At 39.9% G+C, this 15,041-nt stretch overlaps 2 protein-coding genes across 2 annotated transcripts; both read left to right on the top strand.

Moving 5' to 3' along the window:
- Positions 1-6,308: 6,308 nt before the first annotated feature.
- Positions 6,309-8,096, top strand: LOC138878985 (uncharacterized). Its single transcript, XM_070158557.1, has 3 exons — positions 6,309-6,389; positions 7,430-7,837; positions 7,887-8,096. Exons 1-3 carry the CDS (start codon positions 6,309-6,311, stop codon positions 8,094-8,096), a joined length of 699 nt encoding a protein of 232 aa, XP_070014658.1.
- A 778-nt stretch (positions 8,097-8,874) lies between these two features.
- On the top strand, positions 8,875-9,321 carry LOC138878984 (uncharacterized). The gene has a single exon (XM_070158556.1). It carries the CDS (start codon positions 8,875-8,877, stop codon positions 9,319-9,321), a length of 447 nt encoding a protein of 148 aa, XP_070014657.1.
- The last annotated feature ends 5,720 nt before the right edge of the window (positions 9,322-15,041 follow it).

Raw genomic sequence — 15,041 nt, 5'->3', positions numbered from 1 at the left:
TTTGATATGCAACATCTAATACATTCTCGACTTCCACCCTACCTACAGGCTTAGTTTTTACTACAACCCACCAATCGGACTTATTCCGCTGCAATGGATAAGGAGCATAATACACTTGCCTAAAATTATGTGCAATTATGAAAGGATCATAGCGATCATACTCCCTCGTATGATTAACCTCAATTATGTTGTATTGGTTGTGTACTCTTGTACCTCTTTTTGGATTTGAGTCAAACCACTTGCATCTAAAGAGTATCAATTTCTTATATGGCCAACTTGTATATTCTAGTTTTATTATTTCTTTGAGCACACCATAATAATCAATATCTCCAACTTGGTTGCCATCACCACCTTGAACCCACACCCCGTTGTTGTTGCTATTTTTATTTTTAGAGCAGTCCTCTGTATGGAACTTATAACCATTCACTACGTACTTAGACATTGTTGTGACCTAAAGCCTAGGTCCCCAAGATATATCTATCAAAAATTGATTTACACCATTATTTGGATCATTTACCTACATAATATTAAAAAAAAATCATAAGTTAGCATAACTTACAAACATTATTTACCTACATAGTGTTAGAACATTATCAAGATAAACTTACAAATTATTTGAACCACGTATCAAATCTTGTATATACAGCATCATGGCCAAATTGACCCACGAAGTGACTGTGACACATCAAGTATTTTTAGTAGTATTTTCAAAAAGTATTATTTCCCTAGCCTCAGATGAAGCACCACCAAAACCACTTGAATCACGGGTCCTTTTGGCATCCCACTCCTCTCTCTCTCTTGCCTGCGAGTATGCTCCAAGCGCCGGACAATCTCCACAACTTGATGAAAATTAGTATCAGACTCGGCCTCTTGGGCCATTCCATAGCGGATACCAAAATTAAGGCCCTCAATGAACCTCTTAACCTTCTCCCTAGCATGACGTTCTAGTTACATGAACCTCATCTCATACTGAGTCACAGTCATACCCTCCTAGCGTAGGTACTCAAAACTGGCATAATCTCGGGCTAGACTGCAATGACTGGCATAATCTCGGTCTAGACTGCAATGACTTATTGCAGTGGCAGAACCTTCTGTGTCTGATGACCGCAAACGAAATGCTGGTGTATGTGCGGCAGGAGTTTGGGCTCCTTCCCCGATCTTTGAGGTAGTTGGTGCAATTGGAATCATACTCGCCTGAGCCAAAATTGTGTACATGCTCAAAATCTGAGCCAAAGTCTCCGGAAACCCAGGGGTAGCAATAGGTCCCTCAGGTGCCTAAGCTGGTCCCATCGTCTTAACATAATCTGAAACCTACTCCTCAATGGGTGCTACGAGTGGCTCCATAGTGGCTGCTCTAGCAGGGCCTCTAATTGTGGCATGTGCTCCACCACTATCTCTGTCGCGACCCTGTCCTCTTGCGGCTCTGGTCTAGGGTACTGGCCCCCGCTCAGCTGTACCAGAAGAACGTGTTTTCATCATCTATAAAAGAATAGAAGAGCAAATACCCAAATTTCAGAATAAACAAATCCGCACGATAATAAAAGAAGAGATGTTTTTCCTAACAGCCATGTAGTCTCTTGAAGATAAGTATAGGCTTTTACGTACTGACCCACAAGACTCTACTAGACTTTCTCATGACTCGTGAGACCTAAATAACTTAGTGCTCTGGTACCAACTTTTCACGATCTAAAACCATCACCGGTCATGATGTCGCCTAACCCCACTTGCTAAGCAAGCCAATCAATAATCATTTACGAAAAATAATAAAAAAGACAAAATAAAGGAGTTCAAATGTCGAATAAGAATAAATATACCAAAATATTACAACACTGAGTCATGAGCTCAAATATGAGAATACTTTTTTGAAATACAATACATTGTCTAAAATAACAATAGTAATGAAAATAGAAGGAGATGCCAGGGACTATAATCGGGAAGCAGCTCTACCTTGGTCTCAACAGCCTAACAATTGTCCAATACTCAACGCTCAGATGGTCAGACTCCTAGATCTACACAATTAAGTGCAGAGTGTAGTATGAGTATAACAGACCCCATGTACTCAGTAAGTATCATGACTAACCTCGGCGAGACAGTGGCGAGAATCACCAATGATACTCACATGTCGAATTTGTATAACTCATGAACACACACACACACACACACACACACACACACATATATATATATATATATATATATATATATATATATATATATATATATACATACGTAACAACGATACGAGAATCTACACATTAAATACAAATAAGAGCAATATCGCAATGGAGAAGATATGCACTAACATCAAAACAGACTAACAATTCAACATATAGAGAAGGTATGCAAAAATAAACAAGTTAAGTTACACAAAGAGTGACATATAGGGAAGATATGTACTGTGTATCATTTCGTTAACTAAAGCAGCATATAGAGAAGACATGCGTAAAAAGGTAAGTATACATTTTCGGAGCTAACATATAGAGGAGATATGCAGTAAAAATCATATATGCATCCAAGGAATTTGCATATATAGAAGATACACAAAATCCAACACTGATTAATTTTCCATAACCACTTTACGTCATCAAGGAGAAACTGAGTGCGACCCTAGGTGGAAGTATCCTTATCCATATCTGCACGGATAACTTACATGCCATAACCGCATGTAGTCGTACAATAATATAAATCATGATAGAAAGACCCACACATATTAAATACGAGGCATGATATAGCCTAAAGACTACCCCAAATATGGATAAACCTGGTGTACTCACATCTGCTCAACCCCTCACATTTATGCCAATCCAGCACGTAGCCAACATCAACAATTCAAGCAACTAGTCCCTCAAGCCAAAGCTAGGCAAGGTACTTACCTTGAACAAGCAAAATTAATACTCCAAAAATGCCTTCCCTTACAAATTGGCCTCCGAATGGATCTAAATTTAGCAAAACATAACTCAATAATGTCAAATAAAATATATGAATTAATTTCAAACAATAAAGCTTCAATCTTTATTTAATTCTCAAAACGTTAACAAAAGTCAACTCGGGCCCACACAATCAAAACTTGAGTTAAGGGGTAGATCCCGACTATCCATAACCGTGCGAGTCCAAATATGTGATTAGATTCCAAAACCAAGTCCAAACCGACCCTCAAATCAGCAAAAATTCATTCTCTTAAGAGTTAGGTTAAAACCCCAATTTTCCCTCCAAAATTGTTAAGGTGCATGAATCCATGGGATTTCAAGATAAATAGTTAAGTCCAAGTGAAAATTACTTATCCACAAAGTATTAATGAAAATCTCCCCAAAAATCACCTTTAGCCGAGCTTTAAATTCCAAATAATGAGAAATGAGTTAAAACCCTCAAAATATAAGTCCAACGATTTCGCATTTGCCGACCACTTAGTCGCTTCTGCGAGAACCAATTAGCTAGCTGACCCTCCACTTTTGAAACACCTTTCTGCATTTGCGGATGCATTTATGCACAAATCTTTTGCATCTGCGACCACTGACCACCAAAGCCATCCTCCCAGGCGTGTATCCACTCTCTACAGGTGTGCCTTCGCACCTGCAACCCTTCTCCACAGAAGCGACAATACTCAAAGACTGCCAACTTCGCAAAAGTGAGTAGGAACTTACAACTGCGCCCTTTGCATCTGTGACCTAATCCACGCAGGTGCGATGCACACAAGATAAAAAAAATCTTAGCAGCACAAACATGGTCCGAAACCACCCCGAAATTTACTCGAGACCCCCAGGCCACATCCAACCTTACCAATAAATCTGAATACCTAATAAAAAGTAATCCAAATACCTAAAACACCACGAATAATATAAAAAACTATGAATCGAAGATTAAAATCCAATTCTTAGCTTCCAAACATTCCAACTTCGCCGAACACATCCGAATCATGCCAAACATTCCGGATCCCAACCAAACTTCGCACAAAAATTTCTAACCACTAAGTGAACCTATTCAAAGTCTCAAAACAATAATCTAAATCCAATGTCATTAAAGTCAACTCCTGATCAAACTTGTAAACTCTTCAAACCTTTAAATTGCCAAGTTTCGACAAATAAAGCCAAAATATCTTAGGAACCTCCAAATCCATATCCGAATATACGACTATGGCCAAAATCAACATACGAATCTACTGGAACCATCAAATCACTACTCCATGAACATGGGTTTTGTCTTTTCTAACCCGTTTGCCTTCTTCTCCCTATATGTAAATGCAGTTTTACATCTTTATTTCCTTCGGATTCAGTTCAATGTCTCTCTCTTCCCATTGAGTAAATCTTCTTCCTCCTCGTGTGGAATTTCTTGCTCAGTTTTAGGCCTTATTCATCTAGTTTCTCTTATTTTTATGTTTTACCTTTTGGGTCTCCTAAGGATGAACATTCTTTCTAATTTTTAATGTGACAAGGATTGATAAGTCTCATGTACTATCTCATGTATTCTTCAACTTATTATTCAATAGAGTCTATTTAGGTTTTCAAAGTGTAAAAACTGAAATATTCTAAGAATAGAAAATCGTGGGTTTCTTTAGTGACTTTTTAGTTGTTTTTGCACTTTCCTCTGTTTTAGCAATATACGTGTTTTGATACTGTTTTAGAAATAAAATTTTGCACATCTTGAACTTTTGGGTAGTTTTTGTTGGATGTCAACATGCATGTCCGTAATTTTTGCTGATTTGTTCATGCATATATTTTTTCTTACAATCAATCATTTTTGCTTTCATCACCACAATATTCTTCAACTACTTTGCTCAGGCCCAGGTTGGTCCATCTATGAGTGACAAGGATTAGAAGAGACTAGATCAGTTTGGGAGGCTTAGGCCTCCAAAGTTAAGTGGGGCTGAGTCAAAGAATGCTAAGGATTTCTTAGATAGGTTCCTGTAGATCCTTCGCACGACGGGTATTATGGAGTCTAATGGAGTCGCTTTTACTAATTTTCAATTGTCTGGGTAGCCTTTAGAAGGTAGGAGGCCTATGAGTTGGGTAGGCTAGCCGGCGCTGCACCACGTATGTGGCATAAGTTCTCAGTTCTCTTCTTAGAGAAGTTTGTTCCACAGACCCGATGGGAAGAGTTGCGCAGGCAATTTGAGAAGCTATGCAAGGAGGGTATGTCAGCGACCCAATATGAGATGAGATTTTTAAAATTGGCGCGTCACATGATATGGTTGGTTTCCACAAAGAGGGAGAGGATTAGGAGATTCATTGATGGTCTCAATTATCGACTACGCTTCGTCAGGACTCAGGAAATTGCGTCAGGTGCTAGGTTCGACGAGGTGGTTGATATCGCCAGACGCCTAGAGCATGTTCACAGCCAGGAGCTTGAGGAGAGGGAGGCCAAGAGGCCTTATGGTTAAGGTATTTTTAGTAGTGCCTCATCTGGAGGACAATCCCACCACAACATGGGTCGTCCTTATAGGCTTGCTCAGACGGCTCGTCCGGTTCATCATTTTGTATCAGATAGCCATAGTTCACATAGTGCTTGTCCGGGTCAGTAATATATTATTGCCCTCCTAGTTCAGAGTTCATCCCGTGCTCCATCAATTTATGGTTCATCTGTACCAGGTCTTTCTAGTAGTTATTCTATTTTTTTGGGATCCAATTTAGTACCCGTCGCCATTGATGGATCAAAGTTGCTTTGAGTATGGAGAGTTTGGGTATATGAAGAGGCATTGTCCCCATAATTTGGAAGGTACAGTTCAGTAGAGGGGTCAAGCTATGACTTTTTCACTAGTTAATTCATCACTCACTCAGCCAGCTCAAGGTGGGGCTCAGGAAGCTAAAGGCCGCTGTAGAGGGGGAAGCTGATCAGGTGGCGATCAAGCTCGATCCTATGCTTTTCCCTCCAGGCCAGAGGTCATTGCTTTAGATGTAGTGATCACATGTATTGTTTTAGTATGCCACATGGATAATTCCATATTATTTGACCATGGTTCCACTTATTTATATGTATCATCATATTTTGCTCATTATTTGGATATGCCTCGTGATTCCTTAGTTACACCTGTTCAAGTGTCTACGCCCGTGGCTGATTCTATTATTGTGAACCATGTATATCGGTCATGTGTGGTGACTATTGGGGGATTGGAGATGAGATTTGATCTCTTGTTGCTTAGTATGGTTGATTTTGACGTAATTCTAGGCATGAATTGGTTGTCCCCATGACATGTTATTCTGAATTGTCACGCTATGACCGTTACATTGGCGATGCCGAGATTGCCTTAGATTGAGTGGAGAGGTTTCCTAAACTATGTTCCCAGTAGGGTGATTTCATATCTAAAGGCCCAACGAATGGTTGGGAAGGGGTGTTTGGCATATTTGACTTTTGTGAGTGATGTTGGTGCTGATCCTCCTACACTTGATGCTGTTTCGGTAGTGTGAGACTTTCTGAATGTGTTTCCTACAGACCTACAAGGAATGCCGCCGGATAGGTAAATTGATTGAGGTATTGACTTGTGTCGGGTACTCATCCCATTTCTATTCCTCCGTACCATATGGCATCAGTAGCGTTGAAGGAATTGAAGGAGCAGCTTCAGGAGCTTCTTAATAAGGGGTTAATTAGGCCTAGTGTGTCACCTTGAGGTGCACTGGTTTTGCTTGTGAAGAATAAGGATGGTACTATATGGATGTGCATTGATTATAGGCAATTGAACTAAGTTACAAATAAGAAGAAGTTTCCTTTTCCACTCATTGATGACTTATTTGACCAACTTCAAAGAGCTAGAGTGTTCTCTAAGATCGATTTGAGGTTTACGTATCACTAGTTGATGATTCGAGACTCTTGTATTTTGAAGACAACATTCAGGACCCACTACAGTCATTACGAGTTCCTTGTGATATCTTTTGGGCTGACCAATGCCCCAACAATATTCATGCATCTGATGAACAGTGTATTCCAGCCATATGTTGATTCGTGTTTTCATAGTATTTATTGATGATATCCTGGTGTACTCACGTAGCTAGGGGGATCATGCATATCATCTGGGGATTGTACTACAGACGTTGAGGGAGGAGAAGCTTTATTCTAAATTCTCCAAGTGTGAGTTCTATCTAACATTGTGGCATTATTGGGGCATGTGGTGTCTAGTGAGGGTTTCAAAGTAGATCCAAATAAGATTGAGGTAGTTTAGAGTTGGCCCAGACCGTCTTTAGCTACCGAGATTCGAAATTTTCTTATCTTGGCCTGATATTATTGCCACTTCGTGGAGGGTTTATCAGCCACTGCTGCACCTTTGACTAGGTTGACCTAGAAGGGTGCCCCATTAAGGTGGTTTAATGAGTGTGAGGAGAGCTTTCGGAAGCTGAAGAATGCCTTAACCAAAGCTCTGGTTCTAGTTTTGTCTTTAACATCGTGTTCATATACTGTGTATTGTGATTCATCTTGGATTGGTATTGGGTGTGTCTTGATAAAGGGGGGTAGAGTTATTGCTTATTCTTCACGCGAGTTGAAGCCCCAGGAGAAGAACTATCCCGTTCATGATTTAGATTTGGCAGCCACTATCCATGCATTGAAGATTTGGAGACATTATTTCTACGGTGTGTCTTGTGAGGTATTTACAGATCATGAGAGTCTACAACACTTGTTCAAGCAAAAAGATCTCAATTTGAGACAACAGAAATGGTCGACGTTGTTAAAAAACTATGATATTATAATTTTGTATCATCTCGGGAAGGCCAATATGGTGGCCGATGCCTTGAGTAGAAATGTGATAAGTATGGGTAACCTTGCATATATTCCTGTTGGTGAGAGAGCGATTCTTTCAGGTGTTCAGGCCTTGGCCAATCAGTTTATGAGGTTAGATGTTTCAGAGACTTGTCAGGTTCTAGCTTGCGTGGTTTCTTGATTTTCTTTATATGATCACATCATAGAGCATTAGCATGACGACTGTCCTTAAGGACACGGTTCAGCATGGTGATGCCAAAGAGGTTTCTATTGGGGAGGATGAGGTGTTGTGGATTCAGCGGTGGATTTGTGTGCCCAATGTGGATGGGTTACATGAGTTGATTCTTGAGGAGGCCCACAGTTTACGGTATTCCATTCTTCCGGGTGCCGCGAAGATGTATCGGGACTTGAGATAGCACTATTGGTAGAGAAGAATGATGAAAGATATAGTGGAGTTTGTAGCTCGGTATTTGGACCGTCAGCAAGTGAAGTACAAGCATCAAAGGCCGAGCGGTTTGCTTTAGAGGATGGAGATTCCTGAGTGGAAATGGGAGCGTATTACCACGGTCTTCGTTGTTAGGCTCCCACGGACTTTGAATAAATTTGATGCTATATGGGTGATTGTGGACCGGTTGACTAAGTCCGTGCATTTCATTCCGTTGGTGAGTACCTATTATTCGGAGCGATTGACTGAGATCTATATCAGTGAGATTATTCGTCATCACGGTGAACCAGTGTCTATTATTTTTTATCAGGGCACGCAGTTCACATCACAGTTTTGGAGAGCAGTGCAGCGAGAGTTAGGCAACAAGTTGAGTTGAGTACGAACAGTCCTAGCGCACCATTCATATATTGGAGGATATACTACGTGCTTGTGTTATGGATTTTGGGGGTTCTTGGGATTAGTTTTTACCACTTGTAGAGTTTTCCTAGAACAACAACTACCAATCGAGTATTTAGATATCTCCGTATGAGGCCTTATATGGGATACAATGTTGGTCTTCAGTTGGTTGGTTTGAACCGGGTGAGGCTAGGCTATTGGGTACTCATTTGGTTCAGGATGCTTTGGACAAGGTCAAGTTGATTCAGGATCGGCTTAGCACGACATAGTCTAGATAGAAGAGTTACACCGATCGAAAAGTTTGTGATATTTATTATATGGTGGGAGAGAAGATATTACTCAGAGTTTCACCAATGAAGGGTGTTATGAGATTCGGGAAGAAGGGAAAGTTGAGCCCCCGATATATTGGCCCTTTTGAGGTGCTTGAGAGAATTGGAGATGTCACTTACAAGCTTGCATTTCCACCTAGTCTATCGAGTGTTCACCTAGAGTTTCATGTTTCCATGCTTCGAAAGTACTACAGTGATCCGTTTGATGTTTTGGACTTCAACATGATTCAGTTAGATGGAGATTTGACTTATGATGTGGAGCCAGTTACCATTTTGGATCGGCAGGTTCGGAAGTTGAGATCAAAGAATATAGCTTCAGTTAAAGTACAATGGAGAAATCAACTAGTCAATGAGGCTACTTGGGAGACCAAGTGGGAGATGCGGAATAGTTATCCACACCTATTTGAGACTCCAGGTATGATTCTAGACCTGTTCGAGTACGAACGTTTGTTTAAGAGGGGGAGAATGTAATGACACGACCGGTTATTTTGAGTATTGTTGCCCCATTCCCACATTTATTGCTTATTTTGTGTTCATTTATGGTTATATAACTTTCTAGGGTGGTTGGTTTGGTTTTAGAGATGTTTCAGAATGAATTGGGACACTTAGTCCCAAGGTTGGAAGTGTAAGTTGTAAGAGTTGACCGAGTATAGACTTATGTGCAAATAACTCCAGAATGGAGTTTTTGATGGTTCCGATAGCTCCGTATGGTGATTTTGAACTTAGGAGTGTGTCTGAATATTGATTTGGAGGTCCGTAGGTTGTTTTGGCTAGAATTGGCGAAAGTTAGAATGTTGAATCTTTGAAAAGTTTAGAAGTTTGGCCGAGAGTTCATTTTGTTGATATCGGGATCTGATTTTGGTTCTAAAAGTTAGAATAGGTCTGTTGTGTCATTTATGACTTGTGTGCAAAATTTGAGGTCAATAAGAATTGGTTTGATAGGTTTCGACATCGATTGTAGAAGTTAGAAATCCATTAGTTTTAATAGACTTGAAAAGGGGTGCAATTCGTGTTTTTGCTATTGTTTGACGTGATTTAAGGCCTCGACTAAGTTCGTATGATTTTTTAGGATGTGATGGTATGTTTGGATGGGGTTTTGGGAGCCTCGGAAGTGATTCAGATTGAAATTGGATTGATGTTTGGACTTGAGGAAATGTTGAAGATTTGCAAGTCTGGTGCAATCGAACCTGCGAGGAATTGGTCGCATGTGCGAGACCGTAGAAGTAGTAAGGTTATTGCCGATGCAAAAATGCTGGGGGCTGGGGGATGTGCAGGTGCGAAAGTTGGTCCACATCTGCGATCTCGCAGATGCGGTAAGTGGAGCGTAGAAGAAGATTTCAGTTTGGTCTGGGTTTCCATAGAAGTAGACATTTTGTTGTAGGTGCGCTTATGCAGAAGTGCATATTTGACCGCAGAAGCGAAGGTGGACTAAAAGGTATGCGGCCACCTTTCCCCAGAAGCAGGACTCCAGATGCGGTTAAGTGTGCGAAATCACCGACAGAAGGATAATATTGAAGGGCTTCGTGATTCCTCTCATTTTGGACTTTTCAAGCTCGACTAATGGAAATGTTTGAAAGGGGTTTTCCTAGATTTCAAGAGGTAAGCAATTTTTGATTGGGTCCTGGGTGCCTCGGGAGTAATTCAGATTGAAATCGGATTGATGTTTGGACTTGAGGAAATGCTAAACAATAACAATTGCAAGTCTGGTGCAATCACACCTGCGAGGAATTTGTTGCAGGTGCGAGACTACAAAAGTGGTCAGGCTATTGTAGGTGTGAAAATACAAGGGGTTGGGGGATGCATAGGTGCGAAGGTTGGTCCGCATCTGCAAGCTGGAAGATGCGGGAACTAGAGTGCAGAAGCGGATTTCAATTTGGTCTTGGGTTTCCGCAGAAGCGGACATTTAAGCGCAAGTGCGCTTGTGCAGACGCAAATGTTTGACAACATAAGTGAAGGTGGAGTAGAAGGAATGGGATCGCAGAAGCAGAACCGCAGATGCGGTCAAGTGATCACACGTGCGGAATCACTGGCAAAAGGATAAAATAGAAGGGCTTCGTTATTTCTCTCATTTTGGACTTTGCAAGCTTGGCTAGTGGCAAATTTTGAGCGGGTTTTCACTAGATTTAATAAATAAGCAACTTTTGATCATTTTTATTCATTAATATTTAATATGGGCAAAATTTGGAGGATTTTGGACTAGGAATTGGAGAGTAAGATTAGGGGATTTTAGGGTTGATTTATTGTTGGAATTGGATGATTTTGGTATGGTTGGACTCAATTGAGTAATTGTTTGAATTTTGTGAATTTTGTCGGGTTTCGAGGTGTGGGACCGGGGTTGACTTTTTGGGTTGACCTTTTTGAATTTGGTTAAAGAACTTAGCTTTATCATATGAGATCGATTCCTATAGCTTGTGTTAATTATATTAAGCTGTTTGTGACTAGATTCGAGTCGTTCGGAGGCCGATTAGCGAGGCAAGGGTTTGTTAGAGCATTGAGTTGCGCACTTTGAGGTAAGTAACACTTCTAAACTTGGTATGGAGGGTATGAATCCCTGAAATATGTGTTATATGGTTGGGGTTGAGGTGTTGCACATGCTAGGCGATGGGTGTGTGGGCAAGCACCATGGTAACTATGACTCGATTGATTCTGTGGTTCTGTGTAGTTATCTAGTCTTGTTTTTATCCATGTAATTCCTATGTGTTAGAGTAATTGAGCTGTGATCCATGTTAGAAATTATATTTAGACTATATGCTTAATCTATTGGGACCCACTGAGGTCATTTATGATATTGAGTTATCTGCTTAAATTGCAATTATGTACTCAATTATATTCATTCATTTGCATATTATATTTCAATCTCTGTTATCATTTACTGTCATATCATGTTATCATTTTTTTCTGGTTGAGTGGAATGAGAAGTGTGAGCCCGTAAGACTGGAGAGATTGATGACTGAGTTGGGGCCTCAGAGCTAGATTGTGAGTGACATTTGTAGAATTAGGTTGCACAACGCAACATGCCTTATTGGTCATTTATGTGATCGGTTTGCACGCCACAATAGGCTTTATTAACTCATTATGGGATCGGAATGCACGCTGCAGTAGGTCATGTTGGCTTATATTAGCGCTCGGGAAGGATCCGCCCCTCTAGAGTCTGACATACCAGCAGTGAGCCCAGGTACCATACAGTGCTAAGTGATAATGTGTGATGAGTAGGAGTTGAGGTAGACGTATTGAGTACTCTGAGAGCGTAAGTACCTAGGAGTATCACTATGATGCATTACATTTTGACATGCATATTTGACATATAGTCATAGAGATGTAACCTCCCTTATGTTAGTTGTACTTAGCATTTTTATCAGATTGAGCTTAAATTGTTGAACTTAAAAGCATGTCTAAATTTCTGTGCTGTGTACGAACTGGTTATGGAAGTTCTCTGAGTTATTACTGTCATTTCCCTGTTATATCTGTACTGTCATTATCTGGATCCAAACTATATCTTTATGAGCTTGTCACTTCTTTCAGTTCAAGGTTAAGCCTATTACTTATTGAGTACATTGGGTCGGTTGTACTCATACTACACTCTGCACTTCGTGTGCAGTTCCAGGTACATCTGGACATGGTGATTCCTAGAGTAGTGATAGTTCCTGTTTGGAGATTTCGAGGTAGCTGCTATGATGCCCCCAGAACTTGACTCTCTTTCCTTTTATTTTATTCTAGTATTGTTCTATTTTCTTAGTCAGTTGTATTAGAGTTTTAAATTATGTTGACATTAGTAGCTTTTGTACTCAGTGACACCTGAATGTTGGGATTTGTTGTTATTGAATTTCAGTTGTTTTCATTAGTTATCTACGAGATTTTACACTGTTGAGCATGTTAAATCATATGTTAAATTCAAATGCTTAGTAGTCATATGATTTTTGGCTTGCTTAGTAATGTGATAGGCACCATCATGATAGGGTGGGATTTTGGTCGTGACAGTTTGCTCGGGCAAGTGCGGCATCGGGTGCCAGCCATTCCTCAAAGAGGTTGGGGTGTGACAAATTGATATTAGAGCAGGTCTATCCTAGGGATTCTACAAATCCGTGTCTAATAGAATTTTTTTTATGGGTGTGTTATGCACCACATTATGTAAAAGGAAGATACAAGGCATAGAGTCTTGTTACCAGTCTTTCAAATCCAAATCGTGTTGTAGAGCTAAGTCATAATAGTTGAGCCAGGACTAACATTTGTTATTGACACAATGATGATTGCTGTCACACCTCCTTTTTACGCACCCGAGGGGGTGCAAGGGAGTTTTTTTCCAATTAAAGGACAATCGAAACGGGATTTATTTATTTATTTCAGAGTCGCCACTTGGGAGGTTTAGGGTGTCCCAAGTCACCAATTTTAATCCCGAATCGAGGAAAATAATGACTCTATATTACAGTCTGCGTACCAGAAATCCGGATAAGGAATTCTGTTAACCCGGGAGAAGGTGTTAGGCATTCCCGAGTTCCGTGGTTCTAGCACGGTCGCTCAACTGTTATATTCGGCTTGATTATCTGATTTTATACAAGTGTGAACTTATGTGCAAAATTTAACTTTTAACCGCTTTTATCATTTACTGTTTTTATCAAGAATTGCAACGTTGTGAAAATGTATCTCGAACCGCGTTACAATCAATGTACCCGTGGTCGTCGACACACTTTGACTCCGTTGAGATTTGGATTTGGGTCACATCAATGTGCACCCGAGTTTAAGGAAATTAAATTATTAAAGGCGCGCCTAAAGCGACTAGCGTATTTATTTTGGGTAAGACCGTGGAATTTTACTAAACGGTCCATCTCGAAGTCCAAATAATTTTTAAAGCAAATATTTACTGAGGGCCCCGCAATTTGTATTTTATTTGGTGAGGCTCATCTCATTCTTATTTTTTAAAATGAATTTGCAACGTCATGGACACGCATCTCGAACCACGTCACAATCAATGTACCCGTGATTAGAAACACATTTCGACTCCGTTGAGAATTGGATTTGGGTCACATAAATGTGCACCCGAGTTTAAGAAGGTAAGATTTATTAAGGCGCGTCCTAAAGAGTCTAACGTATTGTTATTTTAGGAAGAGGCCGTGAAGGTTCATTAAACGGCCAAATCCAAAGTCTAGTCAATGGTTATGTATTTTATTGAGGGCCCCGGCGGTTTGTGATTTATTTGGCGAGGCTCGTCTCATTTTTATTTTAAAAGGATAAACCTATAGCGACTACATTTTCTATTAAGTTCGTCTCTAAAATAAAAGAAAAATCTCCTAATTATTTACATGCTGAAAAACGCAACTTATTAGTTATTAAGTTACGGCTAATGTGAACGGAAAATTGCGATCGCGTTTGTACAAGGAAAAACTGCTTTCATTCCACATTTTATTATTTGCTAGAACATGAGATAAATACAAAATAATATCAAAACAGATTAACTATTCTTCGATTAATGTAAACTAACATTATTAGATGAAGAAGTTATACATATGCGACATCATTGCTCATTTAATCAATCAACTACATTTTTATACCAAGAGAGGAAAATTAATATTCAAACACAGATCCAAACAAAAGAATTCAACAGGAACAGGAGCCTGATTAATATTTCATTTTTCGCCTCAAGTCAAGAGTGTACAAATGTGTACCTGGAAATAGCAGTACAAGAACAAAAGAAATAGGAGTCAGCAGCAGTAATAACACAGCAACAGCAGGTTCAGCAACACCGCGAAACCAGTAACAACCAGTAGAATGACCCAGTAACAGATTGAAAACTCAGCAGTGCAAAAGTACAATCGCAGTCAAAGCAGAAGAGAGAAAAGATACGAGATGCAGCAGCTTCGGATTTTTGAATAACACTCGAAGAAAAGCAAACAGAATTGTTCGAGTGAAAGTTCAAATTGTCTTTCTCTTTTACTATCACAAACTCTCTCCAGTATAAAAGTATGTCAACTCTCAAGTGTAAAAGTCTCTCCACAATAATCTCTCAATAATGTTCAACCTTTTTTCTTTTCTCTAAAAAATCCTCTCAATGTTCAAGTTCTAGTCCTCTTTAATGTCAAGAATAGTCCTCTATATATAGCAAGACAAGTCTTCCATTCCCAACCCCAAAATTATTCCCCCAATGGCATGCTTTGGCCCACTATTAAATGTCTTCTTCATTTTAAATTTTGTCCCCC

The sequence above is a fragment of the Nicotiana sylvestris genome, chromosome 10, assembly GCF_000393655.2.
Source record: "Nicotiana sylvestris chromosome 10, ASM39365v2, whole genome shotgun sequence".
NCBI classification, from domain to species: domain Eukaryota; kingdom Viridiplantae; phylum Streptophyta; class Magnoliopsida; order Solanales; family Solanaceae; genus Nicotiana; species Nicotiana sylvestris.
Note: the sequence above shows the minus strand (reverse complement) of the source record. Positions and strands in the feature narration are given on the sequence as shown.

What these genes read in the sequence shown, in the direction of transcription:
- LOC138878985 (XM_070158557.1), top strand. Translation starts at nt 6,309, where the DNA reads ATGGTTGGGAAGGGGTGTTTGGCATATTTGACTTTTGTGAGTGATGTT. An exon ending in CTACACTTGATGCTGTTTCG is followed by an intron (nt 6,390 to 7,429) that starts GTAGTGTGAGAC and finishes GTCTTGATAAAG; the next exon opens with GGGGGTAGAGTTATTGCTTA. An exon ending in ATGTTTCAGAGACTTGTCAG is followed by an intron (nt 7,838 to 7,886) that starts GTTCTAGCTTGC and finishes ATCACATCATAG; the next exon opens with AGCATTAGCATGACGACTGT.
- LOC138878984 (XM_070158556.1), top strand. Translation starts at nt 8,875, where the DNA reads ATGAAGGGTGTTATGAGATTCGGGAAGAAGGGAAAGTTGAGCCCCCGA.